This window comes from Doryrhamphus excisus, chromosome 19, assembly GCF_030265055.1.
Source record: "Doryrhamphus excisus isolate RoL2022-K1 chromosome 19, RoL_Dexc_1.0, whole genome shotgun sequence".
Taxonomy (NCBI): Eukaryota; Metazoa; Chordata; class Actinopteri; order Syngnathiformes; family Syngnathidae; genus Doryrhamphus; species Doryrhamphus excisus.
This window is the reverse complement of record NC_080484.1, coordinates 15,356,766-15,379,417: the sequence shown is the minus strand read 5'-3', so window position 1 is coordinate 15,379,417 and position 22,652 is coordinate 15,356,766. Positions and strand designations below refer to the sequence as shown.

Genomic DNA, 22,652 nt, shown 5'->3' with positions numbered 1-22,652 from the left:
TTGGTCTCAGTGTGACAAGGTGGGGGTGGGGGGGGTTGTGAATATTCACGCGGCGTCGGGAGGTAAGTCCCGCTTTGCTACGCTTCTTCCAGACGTGGACTTTTATTACAACAATACTACTCATTTCTCGGCTGTTTCTATAGCGACCGGAACAGTGAAGCGGAGGACAGGAAGTCGGCTTTTTCTTGCCTTCACATTAAAAGATGAGTAGTGGAACGCAAGCTAAAATTATGCAAATTATGTTGGTGTTATTCATGGTCAGACATTTTCATCATAAACATGTGTCGAAATGAACTTGAATGTGTATTCAGGTTGTCTTTTATTTTGAAGGTGTAGGCGGATGTAGCAGGTTGGCCTTGTGAAGCGTGCATGTGTGTGTGTGTGTGTGTGTTAGATGTAAGAACGGGAGAGCCGAGTCTTCACATCGCATTGGAGACCGAAAGGAGGAGGAAGCCTGTGGAGTTTCACCTCAGGAGACTTCTCTTCATCGGGAATTCTCAAGTAAGCCAAAAAACCTCGAAAAAACTCTCGTCTTTTTTTTTTTTTTAAGTTTACCGCTCTGCCTGCTTGTAAATCTCTTGCAACTTGGTTCCCAGCCTGCGGCTCCCAGGACACTTGTTGAGCTTGTTGTTTTCTTGTTTTGTCTCCGTGCCCCCCCACCCCTCACCCCCAACCCCCTCTGGGGAGGCGACTTACTCTGCTTGATGTTGCCTGACTGATAGGTAGCTCCAACGATGCTTGTTTTTCTTTAACCCTTACATGCATGACTGACTGGACCCTACACTCTTCCATAAGCTAGAATCAATGCTTTTCTATGCCAATTTTGCTATTTTTGGTTAGGAATAATCACTTGTATGATACTTAGTATTATATTTAGGACCACACAAGAATTATTTCATGTTAGAAACATCTTAATTTTTCACTTTTTTTCCATCTTTGAAAAACAAAGTGACCCCGTACAACAATAGAAAATGTGAGGATCCATTGTGTGTTGCATAAAGGTAAGTTAAAAATGTGAATGGCATGATTTTTTGAGGAATACTTGGAATATGAAATGATAATTTTTTTCATTATGAAGATATTTCAAGAAAACAACCTGACCGGGTCATTTTTGACCCACTTAATGGAAGGTTGGGGTAGTAACAAAAACACAAAAAATTCTTAAAATGTATAAAAGGTCATTTAAAAATGTGAATGGCATGATATTAAAAACATGTTTTTTGAGGAATACCTGGAATATGAAATGATAAAAAAAATGTCAATTACGAAGATATTTCAAGAAAACAACCTGACCGGGTCATTTTTGACCCACTTATGGAAGGTTGGGGTAGTAACACAAAAACTAAAATTTCTTAAAATGCATAAAAGGTAAGTTAAAAATTTTGAACGCCGTGATATCAAAAATATGTTTTTTGAGGAATACCTGGAATATGAAATGATACATTTTTTCATTACGAAGATATTTCAAGAAAACAACCTGACCGGGTCATTTTTGACCCACTTATGGAAGGTTGGGGTAGTAACACAAAAACTAAAATTTCTTAAAAATTATAAAAGGTAAGTTAAAAATGTGAATGGCATGATATCAAAAGTATGTTTTTTTGAGGAATACCTGGAATAAATACTTTTATTCTTTATCTTGTCCATTTCTGATGGGGTTTTTTTGCAATTATTTCAACCTTGCTAATGTAGATTTTCTTGTTGTAAGGATTACGTTTTTTTTTTTTACTTTTTAAAAAAAAAATTACTTTAATTTTTTTTAACTTTTTTATTTTATTTTATTTTTTACTTTTCCTGAACCTAATTTTCTTTGTTGTTTCTCACGTCTCCTTTTGGACATTTGGAAATGTGGCTTGTTGTAATTTTTCCAAACATTTTTGCTTTCCTCTTGGAAATATTGTCCTTATAATTATGACTTTATATAATTTTTTTTCTCTATTCGGACTTAAAAATAACAGCATTATAAATAAGCTTATTTCTGTTATTGTGTTAGTTTGACGTTACGATTGTAAGATTTTTTTTCATTTTTGTTGCCGTTTTTTTGTATTTTAGGTTTCTTTAATTTTTTATTATTTTTTTTATGAAAAAAATGATACATTTTAGAATGTGCTTTGGGCCAAAATGTAGCGTAACACAAAGCTGCTAAGTCTATTTAATGACGGCCGTCCAATTCAGTCACTTGTCACACAGACTGCTGTTCTTAATATTTTGGCTATGATATGACGAACACCTCTGTGTCGGAACCGAGCATCGCTGTCTCTGTAATGGTTCATTTTATGGTGCAAGTCTTATTCCGGATTGAATTCCTATCGACTACAACCACGTCTCCCTTTGAGTCCTACAGACTTCCACCCCCCACCCAACCTGTCTTCGGATGCATGCGGGTCCGGTTGCAGGATGGAGAAGTATGAGAAGATCGGCAAGCTCGGCGAAGGTTCGTACGGCGTGGTCTTCAAGTGCCGGAACAGAGACACGGGCCAGATTGTGGCCATCAAGAAGTTTGTGGAGTCCGAGGACGATCCCGTGATCAGGAAGATCGCACTGAGGGAGATCAGGATGCTCAAGGTGGGGACACAACATTTTCTAGTCATGCTTTCGCATCAACATTGACGGTTCTGATCAGTGGACACAACATTAGGTACACTGCACCCAACGCAGAAAGCAAGACCTTGCTGAGGGCAGCATGCTTGTAGTTTGCGGTTCTTGGAGTGGATTTGTGTATTTGTGTGGATCTTCACAAGTCAGACATTGGCTCTGAGAAAATAGCCCCAGGCAGTCCTAGTCCAGGCGGTCCCGGGCGGTCCCAGTCCATTCAGTCCTAGACCCAGGAAGTCCCAGGCAGTCCCAGTCCCAGGCAGTCCCAGTCAGTCTCAGGCGGTCCCAGTCCCAGGCAGTCCTAGTCCATTCAGTCCTAGACCCAGGAAGTCCCAGGCAGTCCCAGTCCCAGGCAGTCCCAGTCTCAGGCAGTCCCAGTCAGTCTCAGGCGGTCCTAGTCCCAGGCGGTCCCAGTCCATTCAGTCCTAGACCCAGGCAGTCCCAGGCAGTCCCAGTCCCAGGCAGTCCCAGTCTCAGGCAGTCCCAGTCAGTCTCAGGCGGTCCCAGTCCCAGGCAGTCCTAGTCTAGGCGGTCCCAGTCCCAGACAGTCCTAGTCCATTCAGTCCCAGTCCCGGGCGGTCCCAGTCCATTCAGTCTTAGTCCCGGGCGGTCCCAGTCCATTCATTCTTAGTCCCGGGAAGTCCCAGTCTCAGGCGGTCCTAGTCCCAGGCGGTCCTAGTCCCAGGCGGTCCCAGTTCCGGGCGGTCCCAGTCCATTCAGTCCTAGACCCAGGCAGTCCCAGTCCCAGGCAGTCCCAGTCAGTCTCAGGCGGTCCCAGTCCCGGGCGGTCCCAGTCCCGGGCGGTCCCAGTCCCGGGAAGTCCCAGTCCCGGGGAAGTCCGAATCCAGGCAGTCCTAGTCTAGGCAGCCCCAGTCCCAGGCAGTCCCAGTCCCCTTTCTACGGCACCCCCAGCCAATAGAACACTTTATAAATACATTGCTGTTGTTTGTGTTGACATCAAGAAGATGAATCCACTCCCAATATTTTCAAAGTAAAGCGCATTTTCTCCATGTCAGACTTTTATTTTGAAAGCCGACCTGAGTCTTTATTTGGTGAAAGCATCAGCGATGCGCTGGTGTGCTTGTTGAACGTTTAATTAGTCATGCGGCGGCGGGAGGGAGTGGCCGCTGCCTCCCAAACGCCAGGAGCTCATAAATAGAAGAGGATGGGGGCCGGTTGCCGGGGGCGACGGCATCTTTATTGCCACCCATTAACGGCGGGATTGAGGAGCGCAAAGGCGTGGTTTGAACGTCTGGCTGTTGTGAGCTCATGTTTGCGTCTTTTGTGTTCACGCAGCAACTCAAACACGCCAACCTGGTCAATCTCATCGAGGTGTTCCGACGCAAGAGGAAGCTGCACCTCGTCTTCGAGTACTGCGACCACACGCTTCTCCACGAGCTGGACCGACACCCCCGAGGGTGGGTGGCTGGCTCGCCCCGTCACCGTAAACCTTGACCACCCAAATACGCCCCACATCAATTTCATGCTTTTTACCACACACACACAGTTCATTCATTCCTGATTTCCTGGTAAAGGGTCTTTCTTGTTGTTAGTGTTCCTGATTTCCTGGTAAAGTGTTGCACATGTTGTTAGTGTTCCTGATTTCCTGGTAAAGTGTTGCACATGTTGTTAGTGTTCCTGATTTCCTGGTAAAGTGTTGCACATGTTGTTAGTGTTCCTGATTTCCTGGTAAAGTGTTGCACATGTTGTTAGTGTTCCCGATTTCCTGGTAAAGTGTCGCTCTTGTTGTTAGTGTTCCCGATTTCCTGGTGAAAAGTGTCACTCTTGTTGTTAGTGGTCCCGATTTCCTGGTGAAAAGTGTCACTCTTGTTAGCGTTCTTGATTTCCTGGTGAAAAGTGTCTTTCTTGTTGTTAGAGTTCCTGAATTCCTGGTGAAAAGTGTCTTTCTTGTTGTCAGTGTTCCCGATTTCCTGGTGAAAAGTGTTGCTCTTGTTGTTAGTGTTCCTGATTTCCTGGTAAAGGGTCACTCTTGTTGTTGGTGTTCCAGATTTCCTGGTAAAGTGTCGCTCATGTTGTTAGTGTTCCCGATTTCCTGGTAAAGTGTCGCTCTTGTTGTTAGTTTTTCTGAATTCCTAGTGATAAGCGTCTTTCTTGTTGTTGGTGTTGCTGATTTCCTGGTGAAAAGTGATCCTCTTGTTGTTAGTGTTCCGGATTTCCTGGTGAAAAGCGTCTTTCTTGTTGTTAGTGTTCCTGATTTCCTGGTAAAAAGTGTCTTTCTTGTTAGTGTTCCTGATTTCCTGGTGAAAAGTGTCTGTCTTTTTCTTAGCGTTCCTGATTTCCTGGTAAAGTGTCGCTCTTGTTGTTAGTGTTCCCAATTTCCTGGTGAAAGGTGTCTTTCTTGTTGTTAGTGTTCCCGATTTCCTGGTGAAAGGTGTCTTTCTTGTTGTTAGTGTTCCCGATTTCCTGGTGAAAAGTGTCTTTTTTGTTGTTAGTGTTCCTTATTTTCTGGTGAAAAGTGTCTTTCTTGTTGTTAGTGTTCCCAATTTCCTGGTGAAAAGTGTCGCTCTTGTTGTTAGTGTTCCGGATTTCCTGATGAAAAGTGTCTGTCTTTCTTGTTAGCGTTCTTGATTTCCTGGTGAAAAGTGTCTTTCTTGTTGTTAGTGTTCCTGATTTCCTGGTGAAAACCGTCTTTCTTGTTGTTGGTGTTCTTGATTTCCTGGTGAAGTGTCTTTCTTGTTGTTAGTGTTCCTGATTTCCTGGTGAAAACCGTCTTGTTGTTAGTGTTCCCAATTTCCTGGTGAAAGGTGTCTTTCTTGTTGTTAGTGTTCCTGATTTCCTGGTAAAGTGTCGCTCTTGTTGTTAGTGTTCCTGATTTCCTGGTGAAAAGTGTCTTTCTTGTTAGTGTTGCTGATTTCCTGGTGAAAAGTGATGCTCTTGTTGTTAGTGTTCCGGATTTCATGGTGAAAAGTGTCGCTCTTGTTCGTGTTCCCGATTTCCTGGTAAAGTGTCGCTCTTGTTGTTAGTGTTCCTGATTTCCTGGTGAAAAGCGTCTTTCTTGTTGTTAGTGTTCCTGTATTCCTGGTGAAAAGCGTCTTTCTTGTTGTTAGTGTTCCCAATTTCCTGGTGAAAAGTGTCGCTCTTGTTAGTGTTCCTGAATTCCTGGTGAAAAGCGTCTTCCTTGACTTCCCCTGGACTGGTGGCCAGCCAATCACAGGGCACATATAGACAAACCATTCACACTCACACAGAGATGGCCGAGGGTGGGATTGAACTCGGGTCTCCTAGCTGTGAGGTCTGTGCGCTACCACCACTCGACCACCGTGCAGCCACACACACAGTCATGTAGTGTATTCAATTCATTATTTATAACATTTGCCTAAATTTTGGCTTTTCAACCAAATTATTTTACAATCTAGGCGGTGACACTGTCTGTGAGCACGCAACAATTTACTGTTTTGTTTATATTTACTTTGCTGACCAAACAGCTCAGTTAGCGTTGACTAAAATGTCCTAACATAATTTTCCTAAAATGGTGTTCATGATGATGGTATCGGTGTGTAACATTGTTCGATCCTCTCGTGACATGCAGTATGTATCGGATCGCCTCGCTCCCTTTGTCCGCCCACCCGCCCCCCTCCCTAAGGTTCTGGTCTCCCGGGAAGCTGACCCGCGCTCCGCCGGGAATGTTTACAGTGACGCTCTCCCAGCGGGCTCAGCTGGCGGGGGCGCTGTCACCGTTTCATACGCTTGCACCCGCCGCCGGTGGACAAAACCTTGTTATGAATCGCAGGTCACGTGACGGCCTGTTTCCACGGCAACCGTGAAAGATGGCCGACCCCTGAGCCAACACAGCTGCGTGTCGAGCATCGGCGATCTCCAGAGGCCGGATGAGGTCACAGGAACTCAACAAGAGCGACTTTATGCCACAGGAAACTAAAGTTGCAATATCACAGCATATCATAGCAATCTGCAGATATGATGCTAGTTGGTTCCAGTCATGAGAAAACAGGAAATGTGTTTGTTGTTCTCATTGCAAGCGTGAAAAGTGGCGCTCTTGTTCATGTTAAGTCTTGTTGCCAGTGTTCCGGATTTCCTGGTAAAAAGTCTTTCTTGTTGTTAGTGTTCCGGATTTCCTGGTGAAAAGTCTTTCTTGTTGTTAGTGTTCCCGATTTTTTGGTGAAAAGTGTCTTTCTTGTTAGTGTTCCTGATTTCCTGGTGAAAAGTGTCACTCTTGTTGTTGGTGGTCCTAATTTCCTGGTGAAAAGTGTCTTTCTTGTTGTTGGTGTTCCTGGTTTCCTGGTGAAAACCGTCTTTCTTGTTGGTGTTCCTGATTTCCTGGTGAAAATTGTCTTTATTATTGTTGATGTTCCTGATTTCCTGGTGAAAAGTGGCTTCCTTGTTGTCAGTGTTCCTGATTTCCTCGTGAAAAGTGCCTTCCTTGTTGTCAGTGTTCCTGATTTCCTGGTGAAAATTGTCACTCTTGTTGTTAGTGTTCCTGATTTCCTGGTAAAAAGTGTCGCTCTTGTTGTTAGTGTTCCTGTATTCCTGGTGAAAAGTGTCTTTCTTGTTTTTGGTGTTGTTGATTTCCTGGTGAAAAGTGTCTTTCTTGTTGTTGGAGTTGCTGATTTCCTGGTAAAGTGTCTTTCTTGTTGTTAGTGTTCCTGATTTCCTGGTGAAAAGTGTCTTTCTTGTTGTTAATGTTCCTGATTTCCTGGTGAAAAGTGTCTTTCTTTTTAGTGTTTCTGATTTCCTGGTGAAAAGTGTCTTTCTTGTTGTTAGTGTTTCTCGTTTCCTGGTGAAAAGTGTCTTTCTTGTTGTTGGAGTTGCTGATTTCCTGGTAAAGTGTCTTTCTTGTTGTTAGTGTTCCTGATTTCCTGGTGAAAAGTGTCTTTCTTGTTGTTAATGTTCCCGATTTCCTGGTGAAAAGTGTCTTTCTTTTTAGTGTTTCTGATTTCCTGGTGAAAAGTGTCTTTCTTGTTGTTAGTGTTTCTCATTTCCTGGTGAAAAGTGTCTTTCTTGTTGTTAGTGTTCCCGATTTCCTGGTGAAAAGTGTCTTTCTTGTTGTTGGTGTTCCTGGTTTCCTGGTGAAAACCGTCTTTCTTGTTGGTGTTCCTGATTTCCTGGTGAAAAGTGTCTTTCTTGTTGTTACTGTTCCTGATTTCCTAGTGAAAAGTGTCGCTGTTCATTCCCGAATATCTGGTGAAAAGCATTCCTAAGTACATGGTGGAAAGTCTCATGAAAAGTGTCATTGACATCCCTAGCGTTCCCAATTACCTGGTGAAGAATGTCGTTGTCATTGTTAGCGTTCCCGATCACATGGTTAAAATTGTAGCTGTTAGCATTTGCTATCAGATGGCGATGTGTCGTCGTTAGCATTCCTCATCACATGATGAAAAGTTTCATGCTCGTTCACGTTCTCCCCCCCCCCCGGTAAAGTGTGCCCCCATTGTTAGCATTTCCAATCACCTGGTGAAAATTGTCATTGTTAGCGTTCCCGAGCACCTGGTGAAGAGCATCACCTGGCAGACGCTCCAAGCCGTCAACTTTTGCCACAAACAAAAGGTAAGTCATGTGACTTTCTCCCTGCAGCTTTTTAACGAGCATTCCTTTTCCCCCGCGGTGCGGCAGTTAAGCGCTAGCAAACATGGCGCTGACCCCCGTTAACAGTCTGCCCTTTGCCCCCCCACCTACCCCCCCCCTTTTGGTAGTGTATCCACAGAGACGTGAAGCCAGAGAACATTCTCATCACCAAACAGCAGGTCATCAAGCTGTGCGACTTCGGCTTCGCCAGGATTCTCAGTGAGTGCGGCGACGCCACCCGCTGGATGCCGCCGTCATTACACCCGCTTCCTGTCATTGTTTGTGTCCTCAGCCGGGCCGTGCGACTGCTACACCGACTACGTGGCCACCCGCTGGTACCGGGCCCCCGAGCTGCTGGTGGGAGACACGCAGTACGGCCCCCCCGTGGACGTGTGGGCCATCGGCTGCGTCTTCGCCGAGCTCTTATCGGGAGCCCCCGTGTGGCCCGGGAAGTCTGACATGGACCAGTTGTACCTGATCCGCAAGACCCTGGGTGAGGTCACCTAGCATCGACGTGGAACGCTGTCTCTGAAAATAAGATGGCCGCCGTCCGTGTCCTCTACAGGAGACCTGATCTCTCGACACCAGCAGGTTTTCAGCAACAATCACTTCTTCCACGGCCTCTCCATCCCTGAACCTGCGGAGATGGTGCGTCACATGACAGCAACGCTTGTGGACGCAGGTGTACCTAATGTTGTGGCCACCGACTCTTCAACCCTTTTTGTTGGTCCGCCTTTAGGAACCGTTTGAGCTGAAATATCCGAATCTGTCACATCAAACCTTGAGTCTAATGAAGGTAATGATTATATTATAATATTTTTTGTATTGCTTTTTTATTTGAACCTCCTATTACCTCCTACTTCGGTACGTGATCAAAAATAAAAAATAAAAATTAAATAAAATTAAAATAAATAAAAAAAATTAAAAAATAATAAATAAATAATAAAAATACAAAACTTAAACTATATTAAAAAGTAATATATATATAATACAAAAAAAACTTAAACTATATTATGAAAGCAGGAAGTGAACAAATGTAACAGTTAGTGATTGTAAAAGTACCAGATGGAGGGGTAGGATTTAATAAGCTTTGCTTCTTCCTACTCCTTTTGGACATGTGGAACTGTGAACTGATTATGGGATGCATTCAATTGTAATCTGATGCATGTTCAAATGAAATTAAACCATATTATTACAATATACATGCATATATACTGTGTAGATATAATTATAAATATGTAAATACATATATATATATATATATACAAACATCACAATATTTATGTAGAAATTTCAATGTAAAGTCAAGATTATATATATATATATATATATATATATATATATATATATATATATGTGTGTGTGTGTGTGTGTGTGTGTGTGTGTGTGTGTGTGTGTGTGTATATATATGTGTGTGTGTGTGTGTGTGTGTGTGTGTGTGTGTATATGTGTGTGTGTGTGTATATATATATGTATATGTGTATATATATATGTATATGTGTGTGTATATGTGTATATGTATATGTATATATATGTTAGAAAATATACAAAAATCACAATATTTATGTAGATATTTCAATGTAGTCAAGATTATATCCACTCAAAATTTGCAGAATATTATTAATATATTAATAATATATTAAATATATTTTTTTAGTCTGTGCTCACATAGAAATATTTTAGTATATAAATATAAAAATAAATATATAATATATTACAGTTAATATATTAAATATTATATATTTTATATATATAACTATTTTAAATAATATATAAATATAAAAAATAAATATATACTATTTAATATAATTAATATATTAAATATATATATATATATATTAATTTTTATATTTATATAATAAAATATTTTTAATTTAATATTTATTTTAAAAATATATTATTAATATATTAATTATATATTAAGTATTATATATATTTATTTTTTATATTCATAAAAATATTTCTATATGTGAGCACAGATTATACAGTATGTGGATGGTACTGTAGTCATTCTAAAGGCCATCTGCTAACGTTCTGAATGTATGACAAATATGACCGACCCGCTGGCTTCAGGCGTGTCTGCGGATGAACCCGTCGGAGCGTCTGACGTGCGAGCAGCTGCTGCAGCATCCTTACTTCGACAGCCTGCGAGGGAAAAGCCAGGGCGGCGGCCGGGAGCAGGAGCGCCATGGCAACAGGAGGACACGCCTGCCACGCAAACACCTCCCGGCCGGGGTGAGTGGGTTACCCCATCTTCTAGTACCGTCACATACACTAAATGTACATTCCACTCGTATTCTCTGCAGTGTTTGCCTCAGCTGACTGGCAGCAGCATCTTCCCAGTGCTAGACACCAAGAAGTACTACCACAACCTGCGCAAGTTCAACTACCACCTCCCTAACATTTAGACGTGGGACTTCCATCCACACGCAGGCCAAAACACTCAGGAAAAGAAGCTGAGCTGCATGAGGGAATTATGACATCACACCGATGAATACAATAACCCATCTTTTTTTTTTTAAACGCTGCAATGAGGCGAGAATACCCATACCCCGCCATTTTGAATGCTAGTTGTACCCAATGCTCCACAATAAGTAAGGAGGGGGGAGGGCACACCGGCTGCTCGGAGCGTGTGCCCGAATACAGTACACCATCTTGGGCAACGCCAGGTGGCTCCCGCCACTCGTTACTCTGGTCCTCCCGACATCCGTAGCGGCGCACCAGCTGCTCTGAGCATGTGCCCGAATACAGTCCACCTTCTTGGGCCACGGTAGGTGGCTCCCTCCGCTCTTTATTCCGCTTCTCCTGACCTCCATAGCGGCACACCGGATGCTCGAGCTTGTGCCCGAATACAGTGCACCTTGCTGGGCCACGTTAGGTGGCTCCCTCTTTACTCTGGTTCTCCCGACCGCCATAGCGGCACACCGGCTGCTCGGAGCGTGTGCCCGACTACAGTGTACCTTGCTGGGCCACACCAGGTGGCTCCATCCGCTCTTTACTCCGCTTCTCCCGACCTCCGTAGCAGCACATCGGCTACTTGGAGCGTGTGCCCGAATACAGGGCACCTTACTGGGTCACACCAGGTGGTTCCCACCGCTTCTCCCGACCTCCGTAGCGGCACACCAGCTGCTCGGAGCATGTGCCCGAATACAGTGCACCTTGCTGGGTCACACCAGGTGGCTCCCTCCGCTCTTTATTCCGCTTCTCCCGACCTCCGTAGCGGCACACCAGCTGCTCGGAGCGTGTGCCCGAATACAGCGTACCTTACTGGGTCACACCAGGTGGCTCCCTCCGCTTCTCCCGACCTCCGTAGCAGCACACCGGCTCTTCTGAGCATGTGCCCGAATACAGTGCACCTTCTTGGGACACGTTAGGTGGCTCCCTCCGCTCTTTATTCCGCTTCTCCCAACCTCCGTAGCGGCACACTGGCTACTCGGAGCATGTGCCCGAATACAGTGCACCTTGCTGGGCCACTTTAGGTTGCTCCCTCTGCGATTTACTCCGCTTCTCCCGACCTCCGTAGCGGCACACCGGCTGCTCGGAGCGTGTGCCCGAATACAGTGCACCTTGCTGGGTCACACCAGGTGGCTCCCTCCGCTCTTTATTCCGCTTCTCCCGACCTCCGTAGCGGCACACCAGCTGCTCGGAGTGTGTGCCCGAATACAGCGTACCTTACTGGGTCACACCAGGTGGCTCCCTCCGCTTCTCCCGACCTCCGTAGCAGCACACCGGCTCCTCTGAGCATGTGCCCGAATACAGTGCACCTTCTTGGGCCACAGTAGGTGGCTCCCTCCGCTCTTTATTCCGCTTCTCCCGACCTCCGTAGCGGCACACCGGCTGCTCGGAACGTGTGCCCAAATACAGTGCACCTTGCTGGGCCACTTTAGGTTGCTCCCTCTGCGATTTACTCCGCTTCACCCGACCTCCGTAGCGGCACACCGACTGCTCGGAGCATGTGCCCGAATACAGTGCACCTTGCTGGGTCACACACCAGGTGGCGCTCTCCGTTCTTCACGTAGTTATGTTCTAATTCTAAATATTCTAAGTCAACAAATCCAAATGTGTTCCAGTCCTTATTACCTCCAGGCATGCAAAAACGATATTTCAATCTAATCGGTAAAAAGGTAGATAAATGTTATCGGTATCATATTGGTCTTGAGTAGGGGAAAGTGATATCGTACATCTCTAGTCTAGATGAGTACACACAAGGAGCGATGCCATGCTCTGCTTGTTAAAAAAAAAAATATATATATATGGAAGGGTTTTTTTTGCCAAAATTCTCCTTCTGTACCACGACGAACTCCATAGGAGTGAAAAACAGCTTGAAATATTTATTGACATGAAAGAGTAATATTGATATTCCCACATGATGGCGTTGGTGCTATGGATGTTCACAGCCATTCGTCTTACAAATGCCAAATTCATCTTTTCAAAAAATGACAAAGCCCAAATATGGAGCAAACATGATGATTGTTGATGACAAATAAAATGGCGTCAACAATATAAAGTGCAGTTTGAGTTGATAGTTTCCTTTGAAGCACTTCTTCTCAGTCCAGGTCCAGGTGTAAATCCAGACGTGGAAGCGCCGTCCTGAGCCGGTCTACTGTGGTCTCTTTGTCTTTGACACCGGGCAGGTCGCTGAGGAACAGATACTCCAGATTCCTGCGCACACAAACGCAGCACACACTACAGACAGTGCAGAGCGATGTGGAAAAATACCAAAACAGCCGAGTCGGACCTGAGTTTGTGCAGAGCGACGAGACCCTTGTCGGTGATGTTGCCGCACGACACCACCTCCATCATGAACAAGCTCTCCTGAAGGTTCTCCAGCGAGCTCATCCTCTCCAGACACGCGTCTTCCATGTACATGCACTTGTTGAATTTCATCTCCTCCACGTGTTTCAAACCGTCTGCACATCAAAGCACGTCAAGGCCCAAATATTCCGACTTACAGACTTAACGATGGCACACACCGAGATAGTCGAAGCCTCTGTACATGATGCACGACTCGGTTGCGTCGATGGACTCGATCTTGTATCTGCCCAGGGGTCCGGTGGGCAGCGCGTTGTAGTCTTGATGAAAGCGCTCAAAGCCTTGGAAGCGCACTTTGGCGCCGCATCGCAGCAACCACTCGGCCGCCGCTCGGTCCGGCCCGACGGCTTTGATTCGCTCGTAGTCCACCCTGAACACGGTGAAAACTTTTATTTCAAGTTTAGCCAGGAAAGAAATCAAACAGCAGTCTGACATATTTCCTATATTATTATTGTAAATAAATTTGTGTATGTAACTGCACATGATTTATTAATAACAAATGAAATTCCTATAACTACAAAACCCTAGTACATCGCAATTTGACAATACTAAATAATACCACAAAGCTTACACTGCCAAAGAGTGATGGAGTATTGACCGAGTTGTTCAAAACTGGTGAGTTAAAAACTGGTCTGTTTGTTCGCTAACGCCGCATGAGGTTGCCCACAAGTGAATCTGAAGCTGGCGTGGGCTCATGGGTTTTTAATTGGACTTCTCAGGTGTTGAAAACGAGCATTGAATCCTACGTCGCCGCCATATTGGATGTGGCAAGAGAGAACGGTGAAGATGCTTATGGAATTGCACCAACCGGCTTCCAGTTTGATTGTATTGTGGCTATAATAACATTATTTTACTTTGAGGGCATAATGGCGTGGCGTAATACTGTGGATTCCTGCAGTGAAACCAGCCTCCAAATGTAGAAAGGGGCTTTAGAAGCTTAGGAGCCGAACATCTCAATGAGGTCTGACTCATGAAAACCGAGTCAATAAAAAGAATCGAGTTTCCCATCACGTGCACCACACGTGCAAAGGTAAGTTCTTTACTCTTTGGCAATGCGATGTTATATCACGTTAATTACTATTGCAGTGGTGTGAAACTGCCCTCTGCCTGTCACGCAGTGTTAACTGATTCTAGTAATCAAATATGTTCGCATAAATGTCCAGTATATGTATAAAGAGAATAATGTACTTGTTAAAGACAGCGTTGAGCCATGACCAGAAGTGTCTTCGGTTCCTCTCGCTCTGCTTCAACGCAGACTGCACCGCGTTCGCAAACAGCTTCATCCTTGAAGTAAACTTTATATATTATTTCACATATTTTAAAACTTTATTATGAGTTGCACGTTTGGTAACAATTAACAAAATATGAGTGACTGTGGTTTGACCTACCCTTTTTTTAGCGAGTAGATTGTTTATCTTCCGGGAGCGGCCATTTTGACAGCGTATAACGTATGACGTCACAGAGATACGTGCTTGCCTATTGGATGCGTTAAATCTCGCGAGAGCGGAGGCAAGCGCTCGGGTTTCAGTCCGTTAGCAATGACAGAACGACGACGTCGACGACGAGGAGGAGGAGGAGTAAGAGGAGGAAACTCAACTCAGAAGGCGGAACACTGCTGCAAAAACATATTTTGTATGTTTTTTTCTTTCCACAATGATAACTCTGCTCTGAAGAGCCCTGGTAGCTATCGCCATGTTTCGGATACTGGCCAGCGCCTCTTTTAAGGCTGCTAGCTGCCAGCCCAAAGTGCTACATGACGTCGCTAGCATACATTTCCACAGGTAAGATAAGAGTTTGAGAAAGTTAACAAACTTTTACTACATTTTGTTATCAATATTTACATTTTGCACGGAAAGCAGCAGACAAGGGGCTCAACTTTTAAAACCACTCCTTGGGACCGCCAAGGACATTTAGCCCCTACAATGATTGCGTAACTTGACAGCGTTGCTTTGGTTCTGCAGGGAAAAAAGTGTCATGTGTCCCGAAAAGAGGAAAAACAGAAGATAAGAAAGAAGGAATGCATGCATGTGTTTCCCATTAGATCCTCTTGGGAATTACATGGTTATATAATTTCCAACGTGCACGTGCTTCAACTTAAACAGGAGTTTCTAAATGTACCTTTATTTTTGACGGAATATTGTCATGAGCTTATTTTCAGCTGTGATAATGTTTTTCATTGTATTATTCAAGTCAGTTAATTAAATTAATTTATTGGTGGGTTTTTTCTAATGTTGTTTTTGTATTTTGTATAATTTTTTAATTTTTTTGTATTTTGTATTAATTCTAGTTTTCCAGACTTTTCTCTGGAGGTCTCATGACAGAAGCTGATATTTCAGGCATGAACATTTGCTACTTGTTTTGATTGTGGGACTTCCTGTGGTGAACTCTGGGGCACCAGTTGTGGGCGGGCGGGGGGCACATCAGCACCACAATGGGGACACAAAAGGAAAGTTTGATTTATTCTTCATTGAAATAGGAATGAGGCGTTGTTGGAATGCTGGCGTCCCTTTTCAAAGGTCAGAGTCGCGTCCAGCAGGACGTTGAACCGCCGACCCGAACGTGTCGTCATCTGTCAACACGGCGTGTACAGTAAACCAATAAATATTGACCTCTTTCTGTCAGCGCTTCGTACGACGTGGCCGTGGTGGGCGCCGGCATCGTGGGATTGGCCACGGCCAGAGAGCTCATCCTGCGACATCCTACGCTCAGCTTCATCCTGCTGGAGAAGGAGAAAGACCTTGGTGAGGGCTGCCATTTCAGGAATTGTGTTCATTTTATGTTCGGCTTGTTGTCATTAGTTTTATTTACAGCGAGATTTGAAGCATTTTGTTGCAGCGATGGTGTAATACCACCTTGTACCTGTGGAGGTGCTCACGAGCCTCACTCCTTTGAATCTGCGACCTGTTAGCTGTGCTCCAGTGGTCGCCAGTTTAGGACCATAAGTGACCAGTTAGTATTCAGGCTAACCATTAGCTTTGCGTCATGGTATCATACCACAGTGACATTGTGGTATCATACCATTGTGGTATCATACCATTGTGGTATCTTGCCACAGTGGCATCATGTTATCATACCATCATGGTCTCATGCCACAGTGGCGTCGTGGTCTCATGTCACAGTGACGTCATGGTATCATGCCACAGTGGCGTCATGGTATCATGCCATCATGGTATCATTCCCCAGTCATCATGGTATCATACCATCATGGTATCATTCCCCAGTCATCATGGTATCATGCCATCATGGTATCATGCCCCAGTCATCATGGTATCATACCATCATGGTATGATGCCACAGTGGCATCATGGTATCATGCCATCATGGCATCATGCCACAGTGGCATCATGGTATCATGCCATCATGGTATCATTCCACAGTGACATCATGCCCCAGTGACATGATATCATACCATCATGGCATCATGCCACAGTGACATCATGATATCATAACATCATGGTATCATTCCACAGTGACATCATGCCCCAGTGACATGATATCATACCATCATGGCATCATGGCATCATGCCCCAGTGACATGATATCATACCATCATGGCATCATGCCCCAGTGACATCATGGTACCATACCATCATGGCATCATGCCACGGTGACATCATGGTATCATACCATCATGGCATCATGCCACGGTGACATCATGGTATCATACCATCATGGCATCATACCACAGTGACATCATGGTATCATACCATCATGGCATCATGCCACGGTGACATCATGGTATCATACCATCATGGCATCATGCCACGGTGACATCATGGTATCATACCGTCATGGTATCATGCCACAGTGACATTATGGTATCATACCATAGTGACATCATGTAATGACTTTATTATGGTATCATAGTTCTATGCCAACATAGCATTATGGCAAAATTGACCAGTTAGTATTGAGGCTAACCATTAGCTTTGTTACTTAAGTACTCTTTTTATGCTTTTTTTTTTTACCTTAGCCGCCCACCAGAGCGGCCACAACAGCGGCGTCATCCACAGCGGCATCTACTACACCCCGGGCTCGCTCAAGGCTCGCCTGTGCGTGCGAGGAGCGACGCTGGCCTACGAGTACTGCGACAAGAAGGGACTGCCTTACAAGAAATGTGGCAAGGTGCGTCTGAGTCGTTCGCTTCAACGACTCACTGGCTGTTGTGTGTGTGACACTGTGTGTGTACGTGAGCGCAGCTTATCGTGGCCGTGGAGCAGGAGGAAATCCCTCGCCTCCAAGCGTTATATGAGCGTGGGCAGAAAAACAACGTGCGTGACCTCAGCATCGTGGACGCCAAAGGGATTCGAGAGCGAGAGCCGTACTGCAAGGTAAGAAACTTTTTTCTTTTTCATTTTTGACCTAAGAATGATGGAATTAGCAACATCATGCCAGCATGATGATGGATGATGGACATCATGCCAGCATGATATCATCCATGGTATCATGCCAGCATGATGATGGATGATGGACATCATGCCAGCATGATATCATCCATGGTATCATGCCAGCATGATGATGGATGATGGACATCATGCCAGCATGATGATGGATGATGGACATCATGCCAGCATGATATCATCCATGGTATCATGCCAGCATGATGATGGATGATGGACATCATGCCAGCATGATGATGGATGATGGACATCATGCCAGCATGATGATGGATGATGGACATCATGCCAGCATGATATCATCCATGGTATCATGCCGTCGTACAGCATACCAGCATGGCATCATAATGGCATCATAATGGCATCATGGTATCTTGGTATGAAGGCATTATACCATCATGGCATTGTGGTATGAAGGTATCATACCATCATGGCATTGTGGTTTGAAGGCATCATATCATAATGGCATCATGGTATCATACCATTGTGGTATGAAGGCATCGTACCATAGTGGCATCATGGTATCGTGGTATGAAGGCATCGTACCATAGTGGCATCATGGTATCATACCATTGTGGCATCATGCCATAGTGGGAACGTGGCATCATGGTATCATACCATAGTGGTATCATACTATAGTGGTTTCATACCATAGTGGCATCATGGTATCATACCATAGTGGTATCATACCATAGTGGCTTAGTGGCATCATGGTATCATACCATAGTGGCATCGTGGTATCATACCACAGTGGCATCGTGGCATCATGGTATCATACCATTGTGACATTGTGGTATCATGGTATCATACCATAGTGGAATCGTGGCATCATGGTATCATACCATAGTGGTATCATACCATAGTGGAATCGTGGCATCATGGTATCATACCATAGTGGCATTGTGGTATCATGGTATCATACCATAGTGGAATCGTGGCATCATGGTATCATACCATAGTGGTATCATACCATAGTGGCATTGTGGTATCATGGTATCATACCATAGTGGAATCGTGGCATCATGGTATCATACCATAGTGGTATCATACCATAGTGGCATCATGGTATCATGCTACAGTCACATCATGTAATTGCTTTATTATAGTATCATAGTTCTATGCCAACATACCATCATGGCAAAATGGTTTCATGGTATCATACATGGTGTCATGCCATCCTCCCATTATGCCTTTATGGTATCATGACGTCATGATATGATGGTATCCTACCAGGGCATCATGGCGTTGGACTCGCCCCACACGGGCATCGTGGACTGGAGGCAGGTGGCGCTGCAGTACGGCAAAGACTTTGAGGAGGCAGGAGGCAAAGTGCTGACTGAGTATGAAGTCAACGACATCTCCATGGTGAAGGAGAGCCCAGCAGGGGGCGCAGCTGAAGGTCAGCCTCTTGGAATATTTATGGATTATTTATGGATTTATTATTCATGAACAGAACAAAAGCCTGTTTACGTTTCACTCTTGATTTTCAGGACTAAAATATCCCATCGGGATCAAAGACAAAAAGGTATATGTAAAAAGTGTATAATCATCTTCCACATCCTCGGTCTCATATCATTTGCTTTGTCGTCAGGGCAACCAGGTGCGATGCCGCTACGTCCTGACCTGCGGGGGTCTCTACTCGGACCGCCTGTCGCAGATATCCGGGTGCAGCCGGGAGCCCCGGATTGTCCCCTTCAGAGGCGACTATCTGGTCCTGAAACCTGAGAAACACTACCTGGTTAAAGGCAACATCTACCCTGTAACTTCTTCTTCTTCTTCTTCTTCTTCTGTGGTAGAAAATGAATGAATGATGTTGCTTAATTTCTCCTTTTCTGCAAAAAGTCTCTATTTGTTCTTACCCCCCCCCCCAAATGTCTTATATGTATTTCCACTTATTTGGCCTTTCCACACACAAACATGCTAGAAACCAGTGGAATGTTTATGGAAAATGTTCCTGAAATAATTTAATGGAAAATGTCCCTTGTGGAAATGTTTTCTCATATTTTCATGTTGTTTTTATTTTTATCTTATTTTATTTCTATTTTTATTTCCTCATTTTCTTTTATTTTATGAAAATTTATTTTTTGGACATTTTATCTTATTTTTGTCTTATTTCCCCCCAAAATTGGAAAACACCGGAACATTGCTGGGAAATTTAAATTGAATAAAATAGTTAATATGATAATTTTTTTTAAATTAATTTGTAATTTAAATTTTTAAATTAAATTAAAAATTAATTAATTAATTAAATATTTTTGGGGGGAAAAGGCCCTGAATATTTATTTTGTCTTATTTTCCATAAAGTTTTTTTCTTGATTTTTTTTTTTTTTTATATTCCAGAAATTTTTTGATTTTCTGGAAAGCTTTTCCTGATATATTCTATTGGGAATTTTTAGTTTCCTGGAAAATTAAGGGACATTTTCCATAAATATTACAAAATAATACAATGTAAAAAGTAAACAATATTTAAATGTTAAAATAAGATTCAATGAATGAATATTGAATACATTGATATAAATAGTGCTACACACACACACAATGATGTCTTGGTGTGTGTTTGAGGTGCCGGACCCCCGCTTCCCCTTCCTGGGCGTCCACTTCACGCCACGTATGGACGGCAGCATTTGGCTGGGCCCCAACGCCGTGCTGGCCTTCAAGCGGGAAGGCTACAAAGTCTACGACATCAACGTGCGGGACCTGGCCGACGCGCTGTCCTTCAGGTGAACCACATTCGGTACACAAGAACTGCCAACAGCTGGCTGTAATGACCAACTTCCCCCGCTAGGTGGAGCCAGTACCCGTAAATATACTCTACATTATTATTATGCATTAACTGTAGTTTTCCTTGTTGTGACGTGTCAGAGGCCTTCAGAAACTGGTGCTGAGGAACATCACGTACGGCGTTGGCGAGATGTACCGAGGCATCTTCATCGGCGCACAGGTCAAAATCCTCCAGAAGTATATTCCCGAACTATCCCGCGGCGACGTTCTCAGGTAACAAATCCATCAGACTCGTACCAGCGATCCATGTCGCTTTTAACGGCACGTCCGTTCTTGTAGGGGTCCCGCCGGCGTCCGCGCTCAGGCTCTGGACCGCGACGGTAACCTGGTGGACGACTTTGTGTTCGACGGCGGCGTGGGCGACGTGGGGAGCCGGGTGCTGCACGTGCGCAACGCTCCCTCGCCAGCCGCGACCTCCTCGCTCGCCATCGCCGAGATGATCGCCGATGAGGTGGAGAGCCGTTTCGCGCTCTGAGACTGCGAGGGCCCGGTCGCCATGGAGACGGCGTGGCAGCAACGAGCCTTCATTTGCTGATTCGGGAGGACGTCGGAGGGAATGAAGTCAAAGTTTCTCAGTATTTTTCGGGATTTCGTGGATGCGCCACAAGGGCTGCCCGAGCGGATGCCCGCTCGTCTCTATCGTTTTTAATTTTAAACGCAAGGTGACTCACTGGCAAAGTCATAAATCTACAGTAAATCTCCCGGCCTTGTTTCCACATAAGTGTTACGCAAGCGTGAAGTAGAGTCATGAAGACGGGTGTCATCTTTCAGTCACGTGACTCCAAACATATTCCGACTTTTTAAAGGAAAACTGCACTGTTTGCGGACTTTTGCCCATCATCCACAATCCGCTAATCATACATAAAACCACTAGACTGCACACTGTGAATCCCATGATGTGCGTTGGTAGCCATTTTTCAAAAGACAACCCCTTTGGTAGCGGCCATTTTAGACGACTTTGACAAAACTAACCCACAGCGTATTGTGTTGTATGGCTACGTAAACATGGCACCTAGCGAAACAAAGATTAGACTCTTCTCGTTCATCACGGTGAAAAAAAAGTCTTTCTACCTTTTTCCGTCCTTTGGTAATCAGCAATAGAACATAGGTAAGTTTCAGGAAAATATCAGTTCCCGACTAAAAAAAAAAAAAAACGACTACATACATTTCAAGCATAACACACACTTGACATGTCAGATATCTAAACAACTATAACAACATAAACAACACACAAAATGCTTGTTTTATATCCAAACTGTGTATTAACAAATAACGTTAGCTTGGGTTAATATGTACGTACCATGTTTTTTCAGAAGGCTTTGTAGGCAGAATGGGTGCGTCCCATTACGTGCATTCTTAGCCGCCTCTTTTGGACTGTTTTTATATCTTGAAGACGTGTGTTCATGTCTCACATAAGGACGGTGGATGATGGGCAAAATTGCCCCCCGAAAGTGCAGTATTCATTCAACCAATGTGACTGACAGGTGAATGTTAGTGTTTTTATACAATAAATACACTTTTTCAACTACAAGAAAGATTTTTGCTGTCTTATTTTTTTTCTTTCGGCTTTTTCCTGATTTCTGTATTAAATAATTTTACTAAATGAGCGTTTTTCTTGTGAACATGCATGTCCACAAGAGGGCGCGCGTACACTAAGTTTGGCTAACGGCTATCTTGTTAGCTAACGGGTTGTATAAGTAGACGCTGAGCCGTACGTAATGGATGCGGCAAGGATGTGCTGTAAATGAATACAAGCAAATGGAAAGAGCCTTTATGAATAAAAAATAACGAATCATTCTCAATTATACATTCCCACAGGCACTAATATGCTTAGGAAACAGTTTGGCACCAAAACTACTGTATTTAATCTTCTCAGATGGCTACGGTTATTGACACGGAAGTAAATCACATGACACAAACAACTATAAATGTCGCCACATCCAATATGGCGGTGACGTTCACGTATCACAGCAATGGGCAAACCCACTCGATGCGGCGTCTGTATTCAGTTGGCCATTTAGTTGCATGAAAAGACAGAGCACTCACACCATATCGCCAATTCCACACTTCTTCTTCTTCTTTTGGTTTAATGGCGGGTTGCAACCACGACTTAAAAAAGGTCAATACCGCCACCTACTGTACCAAAGTATACATCAATGGGAATGTGACTTATTTTATGTCTTCTTATTTTACGCAATTGTCCCCAAATGATTGCTCTAAACCAGCACGCTTGCACATGACTGCCCTCTATAGCCCACTCACAGAATAGCAGCTTCGTATAAACACAATATACCAATCGTTACATTATAATATTTTAAAAGTAATAAATGAAAGTCAAGTACAATATAGTAAATACAGGAAAACTATGAAAATTATATGGTTGATACATTGTATATTATAAGCTACAGGAAACGTGCATAAAGTTTTAATATGGACAAAATAGGCACTGGGGGAATGGGAAATTAGCTAAATTAGCTAAACTAAGAAAGGACAATGTATGTTGACGCAATGGTCGCTATGAATTTC

At 44.0% G+C, this 22,652-nt stretch overlaps 3 protein-coding genes across 6 annotated transcripts; 2 read left to right on the top strand and 1 right to left on the bottom strand.

Annotated features, from left to right (window-relative positions):
* The first annotated feature begins 36 nt into the window (after positions 1-36).
* Positions 37-13,869, top strand: cdkl1 (cyclin dependent kinase like 1 (CDC2 related kinase)). Of its 2 annotated transcripts, XM_058057031.1 has the most exons (10): positions 37-501; positions 2,345-2,565; positions 3,892-4,013; positions 8,046-8,118; positions 8,265-8,355; positions 8,429-8,629; positions 8,702-8,784; positions 8,876-8,932; positions 10,210-10,371; positions 10,443-13,868. In XM_058057031.1, exons 2-10 carry the CDS (start codon positions 2,398-2,400, stop codon positions 10,542-10,544), a joined length of 1,059 nt encoding a protein of 352 aa, XP_057913014.1. In that variant the 5' UTR covers positions 37-501; positions 2,345-2,397; the 3' UTR covers positions 10,545-13,868. The 2 variants fall into 2 exon arrangements, with proteins under 2 accessions (XP_057913014.1, XP_057913015.1); XM_058057032.1 differs by having other exon boundaries at positions 197-2,565; positions 10,210-10,360; positions 10,414-13,869.
* dmac2l (distal membrane arm assembly component 2 like) lies at positions 12,433-14,402 on the bottom strand. 3 transcript variants are annotated; one of them, XM_058057048.1, is made up of 5 exons: positions 14,337-14,391; positions 14,137-14,243; positions 13,110-13,318; positions 12,875-13,046; positions 12,433-12,798 (listed from the first exon to the last, which is right to left on the bottom strand). In XM_058057048.1, exons 2-5 carry the CDS (start codon positions 14,229-14,231, stop codon positions 12,684-12,686), a joined length of 591 nt encoding a protein of 196 aa, XP_057913031.1. In that variant the 5' UTR covers positions 14,232-14,243; positions 14,337-14,391; the 3' UTR covers positions 12,433-12,683. The 3 variants fall into 3 exon arrangements, with proteins under 3 accessions (XP_057913031.1, XP_057913029.1, XP_057913030.1); XM_058057046.1 differs by having other exon boundaries at positions 12,434-12,798; positions 14,137-14,232; positions 14,337-14,402; XM_058057047.1 differs by lacking the exon at positions 14,337-14,391 and having other exon boundaries at positions 12,434-12,798; positions 14,137-14,327.
* A 75-nt stretch (positions 14,403-14,477) lies between these two features.
* l2hgdh (L-2-hydroxyglutarate dehydrogenase) lies at positions 14,478-21,658 on the top strand. The gene is made up of 10 exons (XM_058057027.1): positions 14,478-14,729; positions 15,571-15,689; positions 16,922-17,073; positions 17,148-17,279; positions 18,579-18,744; positions 18,836-18,870; positions 18,937-19,104; positions 19,908-20,065; positions 20,208-20,339; positions 20,406-21,658. Exons 1-10 carry the CDS (start codon positions 14,641-14,643, stop codon positions 20,599-20,601), a joined length of 1,347 nt encoding a protein of 448 aa, XP_057913010.1. The 5' UTR covers positions 14,478-14,640; the 3' UTR covers positions 20,602-21,658.
* The last annotated feature ends 994 nt before the right edge of the window (positions 21,659-22,652 follow it).